This window comes from Ruditapes philippinarum, unplaced genomic scaffold (genome assembly GCF_026571515.1).
Source record: "Ruditapes philippinarum isolate M1 unplaced genomic scaffold, ASM2657151v2 ctg1528_1_1_1_1, whole genome shotgun sequence".
NCBI classification, from domain to species: Eukaryota; Metazoa; Mollusca; class Bivalvia; order Venerida; family Veneridae; genus Ruditapes; species Ruditapes philippinarum.
Genome location: NW_026860429.1, coordinates 199,263 through 217,883, shown reverse-complemented (window position 1 = coordinate 217,883; position 18,621 = coordinate 199,263). Strand labels below are relative to the sequence as shown.

The following is an 18,621-nucleotide window of genomic DNA, read 5'->3' as shown; positions in this document are numbered from 1 at the left end:
AAATCAATGATCCCCGGGGTGGGGCTAATTTTAACCTAAGGGCCCTTATTTGTACAAACTTTGTAGACACCCATTAGAAAATGTTTCATGCTAAATATCTTAGCTCTAGCTCTTTGGGGTTTTTAAAAGAAGATTTTTTAAGATTTTACTATATACAAATAAGGAAAATCAATGACCCCCTGGGGCGGGGCCAATTTTGACCCCAGGGCATTTATTTGAACAAACTTGGTAGACACTGACTAGATGATGTTTCATGCAAAATATTTAAACTCTAGCTGTTTTAATTTCAAAAAAAGAAGATATTTTTAAGTTTTTTCTTTCGGTTGCCATGGCAACCAGAGTTCTGCTTGGAATTAAATTCTTTGAACAATTTTTTAAGTTGACTACCAAAGGAACATTCCTGTGAAGTTTGGATGAAAGTGACTTAGAGGTTTATGAGGAGATGTCATTTAAAGTAAAAGTTTACAGACAGATGGACGATCACAAAAGCTCACCATGTCACTTTGTCACAGGTGAGCTAACAAAAAATAAAAGCCGAAGGCAGCTTTACATCACTTTGCAATTTGTCTCTTAACCCAAGGGGAAAAAATAGTTCAAGATAAAAGGCAAACCAAACATCTTTACAAAAGATTGAATAGGTCAATGGAGAAGAACATTACACTTTTTGAGACACTTCGAAAATTTCAATTATAAAGTGCAATTCAAAACAAGAGGGCCATGATGGCCCTGAAGTCGCTCACCTGTATATAGGCCCACAGAGCGGGGCCAGTTTAAACCCCAGGGCTTTTATTTGAACAAACTTGGTAAACACCTATTAGAAGATGTTTCATGATTAACATCTAAGGTCTAGCTGGTCAAGTTTTTTCTTTACACATATAGTTAAAAACAATGATACACCTGGGGCAGGGCCAGTTTTGACCCAAGGGCTTTTATCTGAACAATCTTTGTAGACACTAACTAGAAAATGTTTCATGCTTAATATCTAAACTCTAGCTATTCGGGTTTTTTCAAAGAAGATTTTTAAGTTTTTGCTATACATATATAAGGAAAATCAATGTCCCTGGGGCGGGGCCAATTTTGACCCCAGGGCTTTTATTTGAACAAACTTGGTAGACACTCACTAGAAGACATTTCATGCTTAGCATCTAAACTCTAGCTCTTTGGGTTTTATATAAGAGATTTTTTAAGTTTAAACTATACACATATAAGGAAAATCAATGATCCCCGGGGTGGGGCTAATTTTAACCTAAGGGCCCTTATTTGTACAAACTTTGTAGACACCCATTAGAAAATGTTTCATGCTAAATATCTTAGCTCTAGCTCTTTGGGGTTTTTAAAAGAAGATTTTTTAAGATTTTACTATATACAAATAAGGAAAATCAATGACCCCCTGGGGCGGGGCCAATTTTGACCCCAGGGCATTTATTTGAACAAACTTGGTAGACACTGACTAGATGATGTTTCATGCAAAATATTTAAACTCTAGCTGTTTTAATTTCAAAAAAAAGAAGATATTTTTAAGTTTTTTCTTTCGGTTGCCATGGCAACCAGAGTTCTGCTTGGAATTAAATTCTTTGAACAATTTTTTAAGTTGACTACCAAAGGAACATTCCTGTGAAGTTTGGATGAAAGTGACTTAGAGGTTTATGAGGAGATGTCATTTAAAGTAAAAGTTTACGGACAGATGGACGATCACAAAAGCTCACCATGTCACTTTGTCACAGGTGAGCTAACAAAAAATAAAAGCCGAAGGCAGCTTTACATCACTTTGCAATTTGTCTCTTAACCCAAGGGGAAAAAATAGTTCAAGATAAAAGGCAAACCAAACATCTTTACAAAAGATTGAATAGGTCAATGGAGAAGAACATGAACATCATCCATGCAACTAAATTGTTGTTCACAGTTCATCCATTTGCAGTCTAGCATATCATTTGTGCTATGTAGTATGCTCTTTGGGCTTACTTGGGACTTTACCACTGAGTCTGATTTGGAGCAAACCTAGAAATATTTCAACAGTATGTTTCTAACATTAAAACATGTGAAGTGGCCTCACTTTCATCAACTTTATAATATTCTAAAAACAATAATTTTCAATTAAAAAACAACCCATTTCCCGTTTTTCACTCGTTTTTAATTCTTTAAAAAAACAGTCATTAATCGCACCAAAATATTGTAAAATAATTACTTTTAATCTTTTTAAAACTTTTTACCCTTTTCCCTTTAATCTTAGTACAATGTTTCCCCAAGTTTGATTTTATTGAAATATTTTGTTCATGTGGAGGCATGTAGCTTTAATATTCGTGCCAAGTATATTCTAAAAATCCCTTGATGGATGAGAAAGTTATGTACCATGCACGACTGAAATCAGCAAGTGTGACCTTGACCTTGGAGGTAGCTGTCGGGGTGTTGCAAATGCATGTTGTCTCATTATTGTGAACATTTGTGCCAAGTATGGACAGACAGATGGAAGGATGGATAGACAGACTGACAGAGCCCATTTCTATATCCCCTTTTCTTCAAAAAGGCAGTTAACAATAAGCACTTAGACTTTCATGAGGAATCCAGAGTTGTTTCCCATTACAGCATACAAACCATTACCCACCTATATACTCTACATAGTTCAGATAATCTTTCTTTTCATTTGCATTTTAATGTGAAATATTTATAACTAATATTTAATTGTAACAAATAACCTTATTACATTCTGTGAAGTAATTTATTAATGTTTCACATTTAAAAAAAGTGTTTTGTAATATGATGGTCAACAGAAAATGAAAGGGCAGACATTTATCCATCCTAAAAAAGCCTAAACAATCACATGTCACCATCATGAAATTACAAGTAATACCAGATTTATAATCACTACCTCTGATTCCTGGTTTGCTGGTAAACTTAGACTTGAACTTTTCCCAAAATGACTGGCTATAAGTGGGGCATGTTGCATGACTGGTACAGTTATGGCTGCCTGTATATTGTCTATGTAAGTTGGTGGACTTGTATATACAGACGAATCTATAGGTAGAATTGGAATGGGGCGGATTACGGTCTGCGGTGACAATTTAGTTCCTTGCTGTCTGGTAAATAAACATCTGTCGTCTGGGGAACTGGAATGTGTCTGTCTTTCATCTGAAAATTAATCAATTTGATGTAAGCAAATAAACTCAGACATTGATAGGGTTTTGCTAAAAAGTGTTTATGTGACACATTTCTATTTTGCATCAGAACTAAAGCCATCACCCCACCCCCCCTTTGGTTATTAAAATAAACGATTTCAAGGACCACAAATCTTCTTGGACAGCTGACAATAACACTTTTTTGGTTATTAAAATAAACGATTTCAAGGACCACAAATCTTCTTGGACAGCTGACAATAAGACTTTTTTTAAAAATAAATTGTTTTTGGGTTGAGTTTGATGTTGCACCAACACAGTATAAGTCTTATGGCTCCTTTCCAGCTTTACTGGTGGAGAACAAGTGGATCTCAGGTTCCCCTCTGGCCATTATTTCCGGCATGAATGGGCACTAGAGTAGAACCACCAATGTTCTGTATGCTAGATTGGAAGCTTCCTCACATGAAAGAATCCGAAGTTCCTGTCGGGAATCGACACACAGCAGTGACAACCTTGAGACTTTATTGAGCAGTTTTAATGGAAATGTTAATTCCAGTTTCAAGAGTCATAAAGACATAGGAAATAAAATTCAGACCAACTGAATATATACACATACTATCTGTCTTGCTTGCAGTAAGACAATAGGACACTCATGAAGAACTGAAAAATAATTGAGCCGTGTCATGACAAAACCAACATAATGGGTTTGCGACCAGCATGGATCCAGACCAGCCTGTGCATCTGCACAGTCTGATCAGGATCCATGCTGTTCGCTTACAAACCCTATTACAAGTAGAGAAACTGAAAGCGAACAGCATGGATCCTGATCAGACTGCGCGGATGCTCAGGCTGGTCTGGATCCATGCTGGTCGCAAACCCATTATGTTGGTTTTGTCATGACATGGCTCATATGTATTTTCACATCTAGAATTATACTTATGAAAGTAAGAAATGATTAACCACTCCTTTGTAAGGATAAATTGCTTGTTTGTGTTGAAAACAGAATATTTGCAGAGACTATTCACTTAAAGGAAACTCCACTGAGGTCCAAAAGCTTAAAACAAAATTATGAATTTATTTTTAACAGAACAATCTGAAAAAAAAAATAGAATCTATAGAATACTTATTCTGATAAAACGGAGTAAGCTAATTATTATAAGTATTTTGCACACAAGTTATTTGTCTAGACCTACATTAAATAGACCATTGATCTCGAAAACTTGTTTCAAGTCTTGTCATGTCAAAAAACCTTAGTGGAGTCCCTTTAAACAGCCTCAAGATAAAGAATGTGCAAACCTGTGACAAGATGATTGATAAAATCTGATGGGGAATATTGTTCTGTTTCCATGGTAACATTTAATTCCATACTTCCATCCTCAATCTTAGTCTCTCCTCTTCTACGCAACAAAACCTTAAATATAAAAAAATCAGGATTTTAACAAGAGGGTCTTGAGAGATCATAACTAACTGATTACAAGAGGATATGGTACACATGGACAAGATTTAATTATCAGGTCATACCTATTCATTAAGTTATATCAAAATCAGCCAAAGAGGGTTTGACGTCATTTAAATCATATTTTAGTATTTAGCATGCACGCACCTTGTTAAGCAGAATATTAACCGATTTTTGTAAAGTAACACTTCAGTGGAGGGACGGGTGAAATATTGTTTAAAGCTTATTTCTTTTCTTTTTTTTTACCTCTGATGGCCATTTTCTTTGATAAACCTAATGATCCCCTTCCTATATACATATAGTTTGATCAAAGTCTGTAGCATCGTTAAAGAGAAAAGATGACTTAAAATTTATTTCTATTTATAGCTCTTCTGGGCCAGCTTGCTTAGCACACTGGAATGTTAACTTTTGTTAAAGACCACATAACAATAATTTTTGTCAAATTTTATCAAAATTTACCTAGCCATTAAGGATGCAATGTGTTTTTAAAGTTTTTTTCCTATTTTTTTACTTTGTGTGCACCTTTGTTCAGCACACAAGTTTTACTAATGAACCACCTAAAAAAATCATTCCTTTTAGGTTTCATCAAAATCTACCAAGAGCAAACTGAGGAAGAGATGATGTCAAAAGTTTTTTTTTAATTTTTAGATCTGGTGGCTATTTATTCGGCAGAAAGAAACTATTTGAGAAATTTTTATAGAGGACCAGCATGGCATGTCTATGCCAGGATCATCATACCTGATTTAGGAGATTTGAGCCGCGTCATGACAAAACCAACATAATGGGTTTGCGACCAGCATGGATCCAGACCAGCCTGCGCATTCGCCCAGTCTGATCAGGATCCATGCTGTTCGCTATCAGTTTCTCTACTTGTAATAGAGTTGGTAAGCGAACAGCATGGATCCTGATCAGACTGCATGGATGGACAGGCTGGTCTTGATCCATGCTGGTCGCAAACCCACTCTGTTGGTTTTGTCATGACACAGCTCATTTTTAACGAACTTTTCCAAATATATACTGACTAAATTGAAAAGAACAGTTGCTGCCAATAGGCTAAGTTATTATGCCACGCCTAAATTTTGCTGATAATTGATAATAAATACATCTAAAGGATAAGATACTTCACATATTAATAAACCAATGGCAATAAAAAAATCTAAAAAGGTACCTCTTTGTTATCCCTCTCAAACTGTTTCTCGCTGAAATAAATCAGCCGCGATAATGCAAATTTATGGAACCAAACCATAGTAAGAGCAAAACTTAACTTTGGGATTAAAGCGCTAGTGTGTATGTACCTCCGTTTTAAGGAATGCCATCTTATATAGTAGGAAATTTTTACACACGTCATTGACTAAGGAGAGTTGCTAATCTTACTAAAGAATAAATGACGTATTTATTATCAAGTTTTGTAATAATGTCAAAAAACTTTTACTGGGTCAAATAAACAAGCTATAAACTGGTATCACTTTTAATGTTGTTTCAGACAGAAGTGATCTTTCTTACATAAAAGCTTTGTCAAGAACATGGCAATGCCAGGTTTTCAACAATAGCCACTGCAAGTGTGGGGCACACGCTCCATCTTTTCTCACTATCAAAATACTTTATTAGGTGAATGTAAATTTTTTTATAAATCAAGAACATATTGGAAAAGATGTTATCCGGAACTCGGCAACCATTTTTCTATTTTTAGTAACAGTGACCTTTACATGACCCTAGGGGAACCAGAAGCAATCCCAGGCAAAGTCCCAAGATAAGCTTGCTCTTAAGCAAGTTTGATCAAAATATTTCATTTTTAGCTATAATTTTCAACTAGAAATGCCCACCGCCATTTGTCGATCTAATCATCGAATTTTTGAAAATTGAAAAGCTTGTTAAAAATCTATTCAGCTCTAAATATAGGATATATCTAAAGGTTCATAGTTGTCAAATGTTAAATATCCCTTTCCACTAAGGGTCTATCTCCAGCAAGACTAACCTACTCCTCTTTCACTCACCTTTATATGTATATATCTAATTTATCTATGGCAAGGGTCATCTAATTTTTATATGTGTAAAATATGTCATTACAATAAATGGAGGCTCTGTGGCTCATACTTACCTTAGAGCTGCAAACTTCTGTGAAACTCACAAAATGACATGGTTGGGTTTTGTAACCACCACCCAAGACTTATTTCACCAAGAAATCTGGATAATCATCATATGACCTAAATTAAACCTAAGATTGTCTCTAAATCTTAAATTCCACATATATGAACCATTCATTGATCAAGCACCATTTCTTCTACACATGACCCTTAATGACCCATATTCTAAATATGTTTAAAACTGAAATAAAAACATAATTATACAAACCTCAGCTTTCATGACTTTCTATTTCTGACACTGGTCCGCTGGTGAACATGGCACATTCATTCTATAAATAAAAAAAAATTACCATATTTAAATAGCTATAATTACATCAGTAACATAATGGTGTCTATTGGACAAATATTGTAAAATGATTTATTCAAACATGCACTGTGTAAAAAATGCAGAAGTCTTACAGTGGATTTTATTACTTGTAGTTTTGACCCAAAAGTGAGTTATCTTTGATATCAGTATATACAAAGGCTCCATACTGCTGGCTAACCAACTTCAAATTTTCATACTGGTAGTGGTATGCTCCAAATTGATAATGGACAGTTCCATAAATGAAAACTGGACAAGTCCATTTAAGATACTCAGCATGTTAAAGGAAGCTGTTTTAATTATATGCAACTGACTTGCCAGGTACTGGATGGGTCTTCAGGCTTTACCAGTCACTGTCCAATATGGTAAGCAGGGCTCGAATTTAACACTCGCAAACTAGCAAAATGCTAGTTGAAAAATGATTTTGCGAGTTAGATTTATGACTACTCGCAATTTTTTGCGAGTTGAAGGAAAAACGGAATACGCTCGTCAGGAAAATCGGGCGTAATATTCGCAGGTAGCCGAGTTATAAACTATGCGCGCACTTGCTGTCTGGTTTACATTTTCTATACCTTAACCTCGCTTAAAAACGTAGACAAATTTAAACCAGTCCAAATGTCATTTTGTCCGTGTAAATCAAGCGTGATCGGAATAAAATGTCTAAACGAAAAATAACGAACTTCTTCCCACTTACTGAAGCAAATGTGTCTTCTGATAACAATACTCTGAGTACAGAAGATGGTTCACAGTCTATCAAAAGAAAGACAATCAGACCTTCAGTTAAACCGGTTAAAAAATGGGAGAAAGAACTGCACGTCAGTCTTAGGTACGAACTCGATGACGATGGAAATGTTGCCAAAATATTTTGCACCGATTGTTGTGCGCATAATCCAGACTAGACATTGTCGGTATGGCGACAATATTGCATTATTATTTTTTTACAGGTAGATTGACATTTGATAAGAATCCTTGTCCCCTAAATCAAGTTTTTGAGTAGAAAGTTACGTTGCTGATTCGTACCCCGGGCAGTTCGAACTCGTCCAAATTAATTACAATTTTAATTTTGTTATTCTCTATATCCAGCAACAACTTTGTCTTTCAGCAAATCAAATAATTAAACTTAAAAATGAAGTATTATAATTTTTTTCATGCCCAATTTCATGATTAAGTCAGCTGTTTATGCAGAAATAAAAAAAAAATCTTTCATATCAATCATGTTAATTTAATCATTTATTTCAGTGAGTTAAAATATAAGATAGTTTTATTCTTTATTTTGAGTTGTTCCAACATGACAATTGAGATACAACAATTGAATGAACTCAAGTTATAACAAACTACTGTAAATTTATGTGTTGTACTACAACATTTATTAATAAAAACATTTTCAATAAAATTCATTATCATGATACATAATTGTAACAACAATGAATTAATTATTATGGTACATGATAATTCAAACAATTAATGAATGTACACAAAAGTTTAAACAATTTTGGAATTAAAAAATCATTGTTGTAAAAAGTGCTAGTTGAATTCAGTTTTTGCTAGTTAAAAATTTGTCCACTAGCAAAAAATTGCTAGTGGCCAAAAAAGTTAAATTTGAGCCCTGGGTAAGTATTAATATATGTGACAAAGTGAGTGGTAAAGCAAGTGAACATGTCAATATACTCCATCTTAACTCAAACCCAAAAAATAGAAAAATAAAATATTACATAAACAAATTAAACTTTAAAAAATTTCTTCAAACCTTTAAAATTCATTAAATTTTAATTCAAACCTTTCAAATTTATTAGAATAAAATCCCTGAAAAAAAATTCTATCAAACTTACTTCACTTTAAGTATAAGAAAAATTTCATATACAAAAGCAAATCATTCCAAAAAAAAAAAAAAATAAAATCTTAAAAAAATCCCTGAAAAAAAGAAGAAAAATATAAATAAAAACAAACAAACAAAACATCACCTCTTCAGCCTATAGATCAAATTATTCTGCTTGCTAATTTCTCAAAGTTAGTCAGAAACAAGCTGTTTTTTTATGAAGTCTTAATCCGAAATTTAGAGTTTTTTCAACAATTTCTCTGTACTTAACGACTGACTTTCTGTATAGTTTACATCATAATTAATAGCCTATTAAACCTTATGGGGGAACTGGTTTACATACAAGATTTACAATGTAAAACATTTTATTGGACCCCCTACAGGTTCAATAATATTGATTAAAATTGGAGTTCAATTAATTGCAAAATTTATCCTGACACACAAAAAAATATCCAAAAAAAAATGAACTTTAAACTTTATCTAATTACATTCCTGTGAAATTACTACATGCAATACAGTATTTAAGCAAATTAATTTGTTTGTTATTTTTTATTAATTTGTTATTGTTATTTTCACACCCTGCTGAGAATTTAATCTAAATATCTAATCAATTATTTACAATGCATTAGAAACCGGAAAATAAAAAAAATATATTTAAAATTCAAAGTCATGATGCTTTTTGTTTTATATTCGGCATGTACTTAATTCTTCAATCATTTAAAAATAATGGATAATATGCTACAATTAAATTGTGTGTGTGTTTTTTCGTACAAATTATAATAAGGTTTTAATCAATTACATGTTAGAAAAAGTATAAGTTTGGGTGCAATGATTTATCCCTCAAACTGCTGGAAATAAAAGCATCATTAAGACTTTGCCATCAGTATAGATCCAGTCCGTGCAGTATTACCTGAGGCTTAATTCTGTATTGTATTTTGAAACTCAGCACTCCCTTTAAAATTGAATGGACTGGCCAAGCAAACTCATTACAAATTTAGCCAGATAAGGGATTGAAAGTCATCAAATTTAACAAAACTGTCACCCTACATCGCTCACCTAAGATCCAATGCTAGCATTGGCCGGCCATACTTCTGGCCCAAGCTGTAGAGGCATTATAGGGGCATCACTTTGTGAATGAAAATCAATTAACTCGGATATGCAGGCACACCTGGTCTTGGTGTTGAAGATTCCTGTGAATTTAGGTTGTGCCCATATTTCAAACAAAAATCGGACAGAAAAACACTTGACATCTACTTATACAGATTAAAGGGCAATATTTTTTACTTACTTCTTTGGTTTTATAGTTTTTAATTTTATTTATGGCTCCTCAGTGTTCTGTTTACAATTAGATGCTCCCCACCCTCATTTTAAGTAGCATTGACTGACAGATGAAATGGAACTCTTACAATTGGGTTTTACTTTTAGGAAGCTTAAGTTCCTTTTTTAGCCACATGAAGCAATCTCAAACCCAAATGTTTGTTTGTTTAATTTTATGCCTTTTCCCGACAGTATTTCAGTCATATTGGCGGGTAGTTTCCTAACCATCGTTCCTGGAGGGTTACACCAGTACTAGACTACCTTCCTCCGTGCTAAACTACCAAAGCATCTCCCCGGGATCGAACCCACGCCAGAGAGGTAACTGGATTACAAGTCATCGACTCTAACCCCTCAACCACGGAGGGGGTCAAACCCAAATGTAAACACGGAGGCAGGGACAAATATAGGCTTGTCTGTGTGTCTCCACTGGGGAGCATATAACCCGCCAACACTATCTGGAACAATAGAGAACAATATACACCCTGGGCAAAATGTGCATTTTGTCATATGAATTTGATAAGATCACAAATTCAACAATAAACATTAAAATGCATCAGGTGTATTGATTTATTATAGTTACAGGTTGTATTAAACCTATTCTAATCAGGGCATTAAAACCTGGAGACAAGCACTAAAATGGCTTTGACAGGCATTAGACCCCCTGTAGTGAATTATCAAAAACTGTTGGATATTTAATACAGGACATGAGACAATCAATCTTAATATCACTTTAAAATATCTAAGTGCAAATTAATAATAAATTTGTTTTTTTATTATGACAAGGATCTGAAAATCCATTCAAATGATAATTTTTTTTAATCTTTTTTTTTGGTGAGTTATTAAGTTGCACTGACAAGTTGTTAAGGCTAAATTATAACATGGCAATCTTTCAGCTTTACTGGGGAAGAAAATAAACTCAAGATACCCAGCTCCATTGTTATGTCATTTCCTTGCTACATAGGATATATCTATCCTTGTATGTGTAAATATTTTCGGGTATGATACTATGATGGGAACGACCCCCTAGCTAGTACTGTAACACTTGTTTGTTCAAATTTCAAGTTTTATACCAACTTCAATTTAGTTTAAGTGGGAAAAAAATCATTTGAAATTGTTTTCAAAAATCTAATTTCAGATCATAATTTAAGTTCTTGTCCAAACTTAGAAGTTAAATCATTGTTTATATTGGGAATGATCCTCAAAATGGTGGCCAGGGGGAGACAATAATTGCTATATGAAAAACATCCCTGCAAAAACCGATTTTCGTTTTTGTTTAAGCTTTTCTCTTGAAAACAAATATATAAAATAGAAGATGTATAAAAGCTGAAAAAAATATGAAAACTTTAATTAGAACCTACGTCAATATACTACATAATGTCATACAACAACGTCATCACTTTATAGTTGCTGTAAACATGAGGCATTTAAATGCCAAAAATCTGTTGTTAATTTCCCCCGACTGAAAAGCATAAGATTTCCCAATATTGTCAGCCTGTAATAAAGTTGTTATTCATTTCTTTGAAAATATATTTTGTTATGTGTATCAAACACGGAATCCCTTGATATTATTTATACAAGAAAATATGCATACAAGAGCTGTAACATAATCTGAAGATATTTATCTGTGCTCAGTAGTTTATTAGTAACTTTTAAATTCCCAATTTTAACTACATGAATATATAATATGTATATGATGCTTTTGTTCCCAATGTTAACAGTGTTGATGGCATTGCAAAAAGGCGTGCACATTATCAAAGCAATGTCTTGAAAATTATTCATTTCACAAGTCATTGGTTTATACAGAATTTATTTTAGTTCAAATGTGTAGGAAGCTATAAGCTTATATACACACTTTCGAATCCGTTCCTGGAACCAACCAGTACTGAGCAATGAGTGTAAAGTTTCTTCGCAAGTCATTAACAGTGCTAACTGTAAATTTCTTAAAATTTACTAGACTAATATCCAACTTCCTGTTTTTTTCTCCATATATCTCCATTAATTATCAATTTCGGGGATATAAAGTTGAAAATGTAAAGTTAGTCAGCCCACTGTATAGAACTTGATCTGAGTCAACGCAGAAATGCAAACTTGCCGGCAGCAAGGGGCATCCATGGCAGAGTGATTAATGTTGTTGAATTCAGACCACTTGCCCCTCACCTGACTGCAGGTTCGAATCCTCACATGAAAGAATCCAAAATCCCAGGTGTGATAAGAATCCACAGCAGTGAGGCGGGGGCAAGTGGTTTGAATTCAACGACCTTAACCACTCCGCAATGGATGCCCCTAAATCAAAGGTTAAGCTTTCCTCACATGTTTTATACCCATTCCTTAACAATCTTATCAACATGACACTGCATAAAATTTCGATATTTAAAGCAACTGTTAATGAGAAATATTCAATGCCATCAAATATATACCTAGTAACGGACATTCCATAAATATAAAAATCTAAATGAAGCCTTTGTCACTGTAAAGACTCTTCAAACTGTCACGTTAAACGCAGAGAAGTATCATGAAATGCTTCTTTACTGATATAATATAGTTACAACAATGCATGCCGTGAAATAACAAAGTATATTCACAGATATCGGTGAAGAAAGGTCTCATACATTGTAACTGGCAAAATTGTCACACTTATCTGCAACATTTTACAACTTATTCTTGTTACGTTATTTATTATTTCCTTTTGCGATTTAACAGATTGTTTCTTTAAACATTTAAATTTTCACTCAACTGAATGTTGTTTATTTTCATAGAAATTCAGATCAAAATACAAAACAAAAGCACCGCATGTGGTGTTAATGCATGTGGTGTTAATGCTTGTATGTTTATAACAAATTTTCATAAATATTCTACATTACAGATGGGCATACCTCTTCATTATATATTGCATTTAGAATTATGCTCCTTAAATCAAACAACTGTTCCTTGTCATGAATATCAAGTGTCCAAGTTTCATGTTGCTAGCTTTATGTATATAGTTTTGAAATCATCCCAAGGCCAACAATTCTGACAAAATTTCTACTTAAAGATGGGCATAACTCTAAATATATTTCAGAATAATGACCCCTGTATTACAACTCTGTCTTGTGACATGATAAATAAAGTTTCATGTTGATATCATTCACAGTTTTGAAAAGGCAACTTGATAAAAAGGGTTCAAAAGGGAAGGGACACAACTCCTAAAATATTCCTGTCAGAATTCTGCCCCTTGTCTTAAACTACATCTTAACAGATAACCAAGTTTTGTATTGATATTTTCAAATTGTTTGAGAAATGGACTACATGAAAGTGTTTGCAAAATGACAATGCAGAGATCATTAGGTCAATTTAAAGCTTTTTCTTTGAAACAGACAGGCTAAATATGTCAGTAACAAACATAAGAAAGTGGTCAGACTACATGAGCATGCAGGCTGGCCTGTCAGAGGGCCACTGTATGGTTCTCTCTCAGGCTACTGTCATATTTTTAAAGTCAAAATTTCATACCTGACTTGACTGTGACTTTAATTGTTGATTGTACTTTGTTAATTACATGTAAAAACAGTACTTTTCCAATCTTCTCCAATCATAAAGGAATCATATCACAATTTCCAATATATGCTTTTATCATGCAACAAATATTGTTAATTCATTTACATATTCATCTTAAATTAATTTAAAAAATAATCCCAAAAAAACAATTGTTTCAATTCAGATAACTGGTGACTAATCACTGAAACAATTTTTGATTACCAGTTAGATAAAACTTGATTATCCGAAACACTATCTCTAAAACTACCAAACATAAACTATAAACCTTTTATTAAAATTTTGTAGTGACGTACTTTCCACTTTTTCAGATTAAACATTCATTTACAAAGTTCTTAAGCACTTATACAAAAAATTATCATTAAATGAAGGTAAGCAATTAAACTCTCTGATTATAAATTGGAAAATACTCTTGTTACTTTTTCAAACATTATAAATGGCACTGTTATTTCACAGATAATAAAAGAATTTGCCAATATTGACATGGTCTATATCTAGTAGTATTAGATTTTAAAGATATTTAATACGTTAAATAAAACATCTAGACTAAAATACGCTTGTGTTATTGTATTTCTCATGAACGGTAATTGAGAAATTAAAATTACCATTTTTCGTAGTCTAAATTATAAGTGGTATTAATTAAACATTTTCTTTTTGAAGTGCGGCAAAGCAAAAAAATAAATATTGGGACAATAAAATGTAACCTTCTACATGTACGCTGTTTTATAGAATGACATACCACACCCTATTAAAATCGTGCAGTATTGCCTTACACTAAATCATACTATGGTATTCCCCGTACTCAAACAAAACATTGCATGGTGATAAGTTTTTATACTGCTATACAATACCTCTAAATAATTAATCACAAATGAAATAGACTAAGTATATTAATGAATTTCAACACAGGGTCTTAAGAACACTTTCACTTGCGATTTTTATTAAGGCTATTATCATAGACATTATTGCTCAAATTGTCTTCTCTAACAAATATTCTTGAGACATCGGAGTCAGTTTAAGAATAATTGCCTAGATGTAAAAAAAAACTTTGCTACTTAAAATTCACAGGCATTTTAAACAACCGAAACAATTTTAAAAGTTTTTTTCTAATTCAGATAGAACTTAATATCTGTATCACACTATAATATATACTTCACTTTGAGTAATGTACAATAATTGAATTGGTTCCCTAAATGCAATAAAATCGGAAAAATGCTGACAGTTTGTTTGACTATTCTCAATGCTTTGTAGTAAAACAAGAGCCTTAACTGGAATTATCACTGAAGGTGATAACTCCCCCCTGCTGATAACTTTAATTCCAAAAACAAGAAATATCACAAACAGGGACCACACTTAGATTTTTTTTCATGCAAAAAAAAAATTGCAAAAACATTTATAGATCCTTTTTTGTGAAAATCTTTGAAAGATCATCAAGATCATACTAACTTGTTTGCAATTATGGAATACTAAATCAATTGACACTTGTACACATGTATTTAACTATTATTTTGAGTCCAAATGATATTAATAAAGTTAAGACAGCCGGATTATTTTCATTTTACTGTTCTGAAGTACTAACATAAAACATCAAAAAGGTTCCTATCCACTAATTAGCGAGGCAAGTTTAATTCAACAACTTAAAATAACAAAAAAAAATGTTCAAACTAGATATTTGTGTATTAAAAGCTCAAATGTCCCCACTCCCTTCCAAATTCCATTGTTTAGAGAGAAAAAAATCTGTACACACAACAATTATACTTTAAAGTTTTATTTAAGAGTCCAAACATGCTCAGGGGGCATAACTCTGTTTATCACCAACAGATTTGTGACAATTACCTGGATGCATAAAAACATATATTATAATTACAGATATTCTTAAAAACTACAATTATCTGACTGCTATACTTTTTGCATTACATGCAACACAAGTCAAAAAATGCTATCAGACTCAGTCTTGGATATGTCCCTGTCAACTCGCAGTATTTTAAAAAAAAACACTTTACATGTAATACAAAGGAAGCAAAAGTAAAACTTGTTTTAAAAAAATATTTCAAGACAAATGAAATAATCCCTGTCACAATCAATACTCAAGAGTAAAATATTTCAAGATAAATGAAATAATCCCTGTTACCATCACAATTATTATGTTTGTGTCCTGGTTTGATAAACTCATGAACTCTTCTTGTATTGCATGGACAATACACAAAGTAACAGTGACAATGTCTACTAACTTTAGATGTAACAATAATTTAAGATAATATAAAAGCAGACAAAGCCTACGAATGGGGAAGTCAGATTAAAAAAAATTGGTATTTCATGAACCACTTCCATTCTTGCTGATTATTCAGTTGTAATTGTAAATGGCAGCGCCCAACTAGTAACGACACTAAAAATTTCACTGATAGGTAAAGAAATTTATAAATTTTCTAATATCTTATATTTGATTTCCTTTTAAATATAATTATGCAAGTAGTCTATAGCATGCATGCCGTAATGTCCCGGGCATCCAGGATTGTCCTGGAAATAAGGTATCTGTCCCAGATGTGTCCTTGATAAGATTTATTTCCTGGTAAAAATATAAATCTAAAATAATCTACTTTGCTGCCAGAAATTTTACATTTTTATATAATCTTATTGTCAAGTTATTAATAACCATTCTAGAACACTAGTATGGATCGATTATCCCCAAACAGTTATATACAGTAAATGGTGACAGTTACCCTTTGATTGGTAAATCTATATGCCCCTTCCAAATAACACTTATAATTTGTATCAATTAAAAATAAATTGTTTACCCCCAGTGGCTACCTGAGCTAAGGTGTCATAAACTGTAATTAACAACTGGCCAGCATTAATTGAATCCACCTCCAGGGAATTAACTCCATTTTGTGCTCAAAAACCATGAAAGTTACTGCTAAATATCAGGTGATACTCGGAGTCTACATTATTTGGTGAATGTTTCAGCTTTTTTAACCAAAAGATATAGCTTATTGTCCTTACTTTACTTAACATAGCTTTATTCAATTCTGTGACTGATTGAATTTACGAAGCCTTAATACTTTAAAAAAATAAAATAGAAAAATTGTTAACTTCAATTATTTATATTTTGTCTCGTGTATGTTGTCATTTAATTTGCAAATTAATATAGATTGTATGCCAGTATGTAAATTATGAAAACAATTTGTTTGCTTGCTGATTAATGCCCCACCCCACCTCTAAATGAAAGTGTCCTGGAAATAAGCTTAAAAATTATGGCATGTCTGCCTATAGCCGGGCAAGCTAAGGCCCGTGACTGCAAATTTTACTTCCCCGTATTAATTATGGATAAATTGCAAAATTTATAAACATTTAAAATTCTTCTTTTTTTTTGTTCTTATTTTTCTTGGTCAATGGATTTTTTTAATTCACTACAACTGAATCAAACCATGTTTATAACTGAGACAGACATCCTGGTTATAACAGATTTATGACAGATCTATGTGACTTGTTTCACTCATGTTAAATTTTAAATTGTTATAATAGTTACTTCAAATAATTTGCTAAAAACACAGCAAGGTGTTGTGACTTGTCCGAGTCTGACTTAGCCTAATTAATTTGGCGTGAACTGTTTGACCCATTTTAAAGACTTTTATTCATACTGTCACATTGCCCGTCCAAAATTATCTTGATGTCTCTTTGCCAAATCTAATTATTTGGACTAAGTCTGACCTTTGTCCAAAATATTTTGATGCAAACCGCAGATATGAAGCTATTTCCTCACTGGTCCAATGATATGAAGCTATTTCCTCACTGGTCCAATTCGCATTTTCCAATGTAGGACAAAAAGAAAATGCAAAGACTAAGTCTTTCAAATTCAATGAAAGAACAAGTCTGAAACCTGAGTGTCTTCGACTCTGTGGATAATAAATTATGTGTCACAAAAATAACAAGAAATTTCATTTAGTAAGTCTTTCTCTCAACAATAACAAACAAACACAATAAACTTTTCAGAAATCTGAAACATAATAAGTTGTCCCAAAGTACGAATAAACAGTGGTGCGAAATGTCAGGGTAACGTTTTCTTGTTCTCAGGCGTTGTGAACAAAACAACATTTATATCTACATTCGTAATAGAATAATTAACAAAATATACGATACCTTTAATGTAGATGAAATACTAGAAAGCATCTAAACGTTTGTTTCCAGGTGTGTCTAAAATATTTGACAGTTTGTCAACACATGCGCGTACCCCCTGCGATCCAAATAAACCATGACGTCATTCAGGCCAATGAAATGAGATTACACGAAATTGACATTTTTGTAACGGAATTGACAGTGAACACAAACGCCTCACCCTTTTCCCGATAATCGGCCCGGTTATTTTTGTGATATTAACTGTAAAATTCAATCATTTTAGTTGAATAAACATGAATAATGTCTGTGTGAAAGACGCACGGATCGAGTATTATTCAAATATGAGCTATGTATCTCTGTAGTCCATGTTTAACGAGGGCCCGCCTGTCCGTTTACATATAGTGAAAGTCGCTGCTGTTAAGAAATACGGGTTCCAGACATGTCAATAGGCCTTAAAGTGTTAATTTTGAAGCACAAAGACTGATCATTAATCTCCATGCAATTTCCACGAAGTGCATGCATATTAGCTAAGGAGATATGAATTTTAAGCCAAAAGTAGGTCTCTGTGCCAATGAGAACCTAAATGTATGTACAGTAACCTAGGACAAATGAAAGAGGTTGAAGCCGTGAAAAAGGCTGAACATATGCCAGCAAACGGCCGTCTTATCGTACTCGGGGCTCACGAACCCTAGTATCATTCTTCGCCGTCTCTGCCTCAAATATTCTTTATTGTTTATCCGCATATTGATTTAATCATATTTTATTGCTTGAAACATGTACATATGTAACATAAAGATTACATTAATACAAAACAGAATACAATAAATACGAAT

General features: G+C 33.0%; 1 protein-coding gene across 1 annotated transcript; it reads right to left on the bottom strand.

Annotated features, from left to right (window-relative positions):
• Window positions 1–1,851: 1,851 nt before the first annotated feature.
• Window positions 1,852–17,959, bottom strand: LOC132760036 (uncharacterized). Its single transcript, XM_060751922.1, has 5 exons — window positions 17,813–17,959; window positions 6,919–6,979; window positions 4,407–4,521; window positions 2,867–3,126; window positions 1,852–1,998 (listed from the first exon to the last, which is right to left on the bottom strand). The coding sequence occupies exons 2-5, from the start codon at window positions 6,928–6,930 to the stop codon at window positions 1,852–1,854; spliced, it is 534 nt and encodes a 177-aa protein (XP_060607905.1). The 5' UTR covers window positions 6,931–6,979; window positions 17,813–17,959.
• Window positions 17,960–18,621: the final 662 nt, after the last annotated feature.

Bases quoted from the DNA above. Each gene is read 5' to 3' on its own strand.
- LOC132760036 (XM_060751922.1), bottom strand. The intron at 3,127-4,406 runs GTTTGCACATTC...ATTAATTTTCAG, and splicing joins TATCAATCATCTTGTCACAG to ATGAAAGACAGACACATTCC. The intron at 1,999-2,866 runs GTAGTGATTATA...AAATATTTCTAG, and splicing joins CAGCAAACCAGGAATCAGAG to GTTTGCTCCAAATCAGACTC.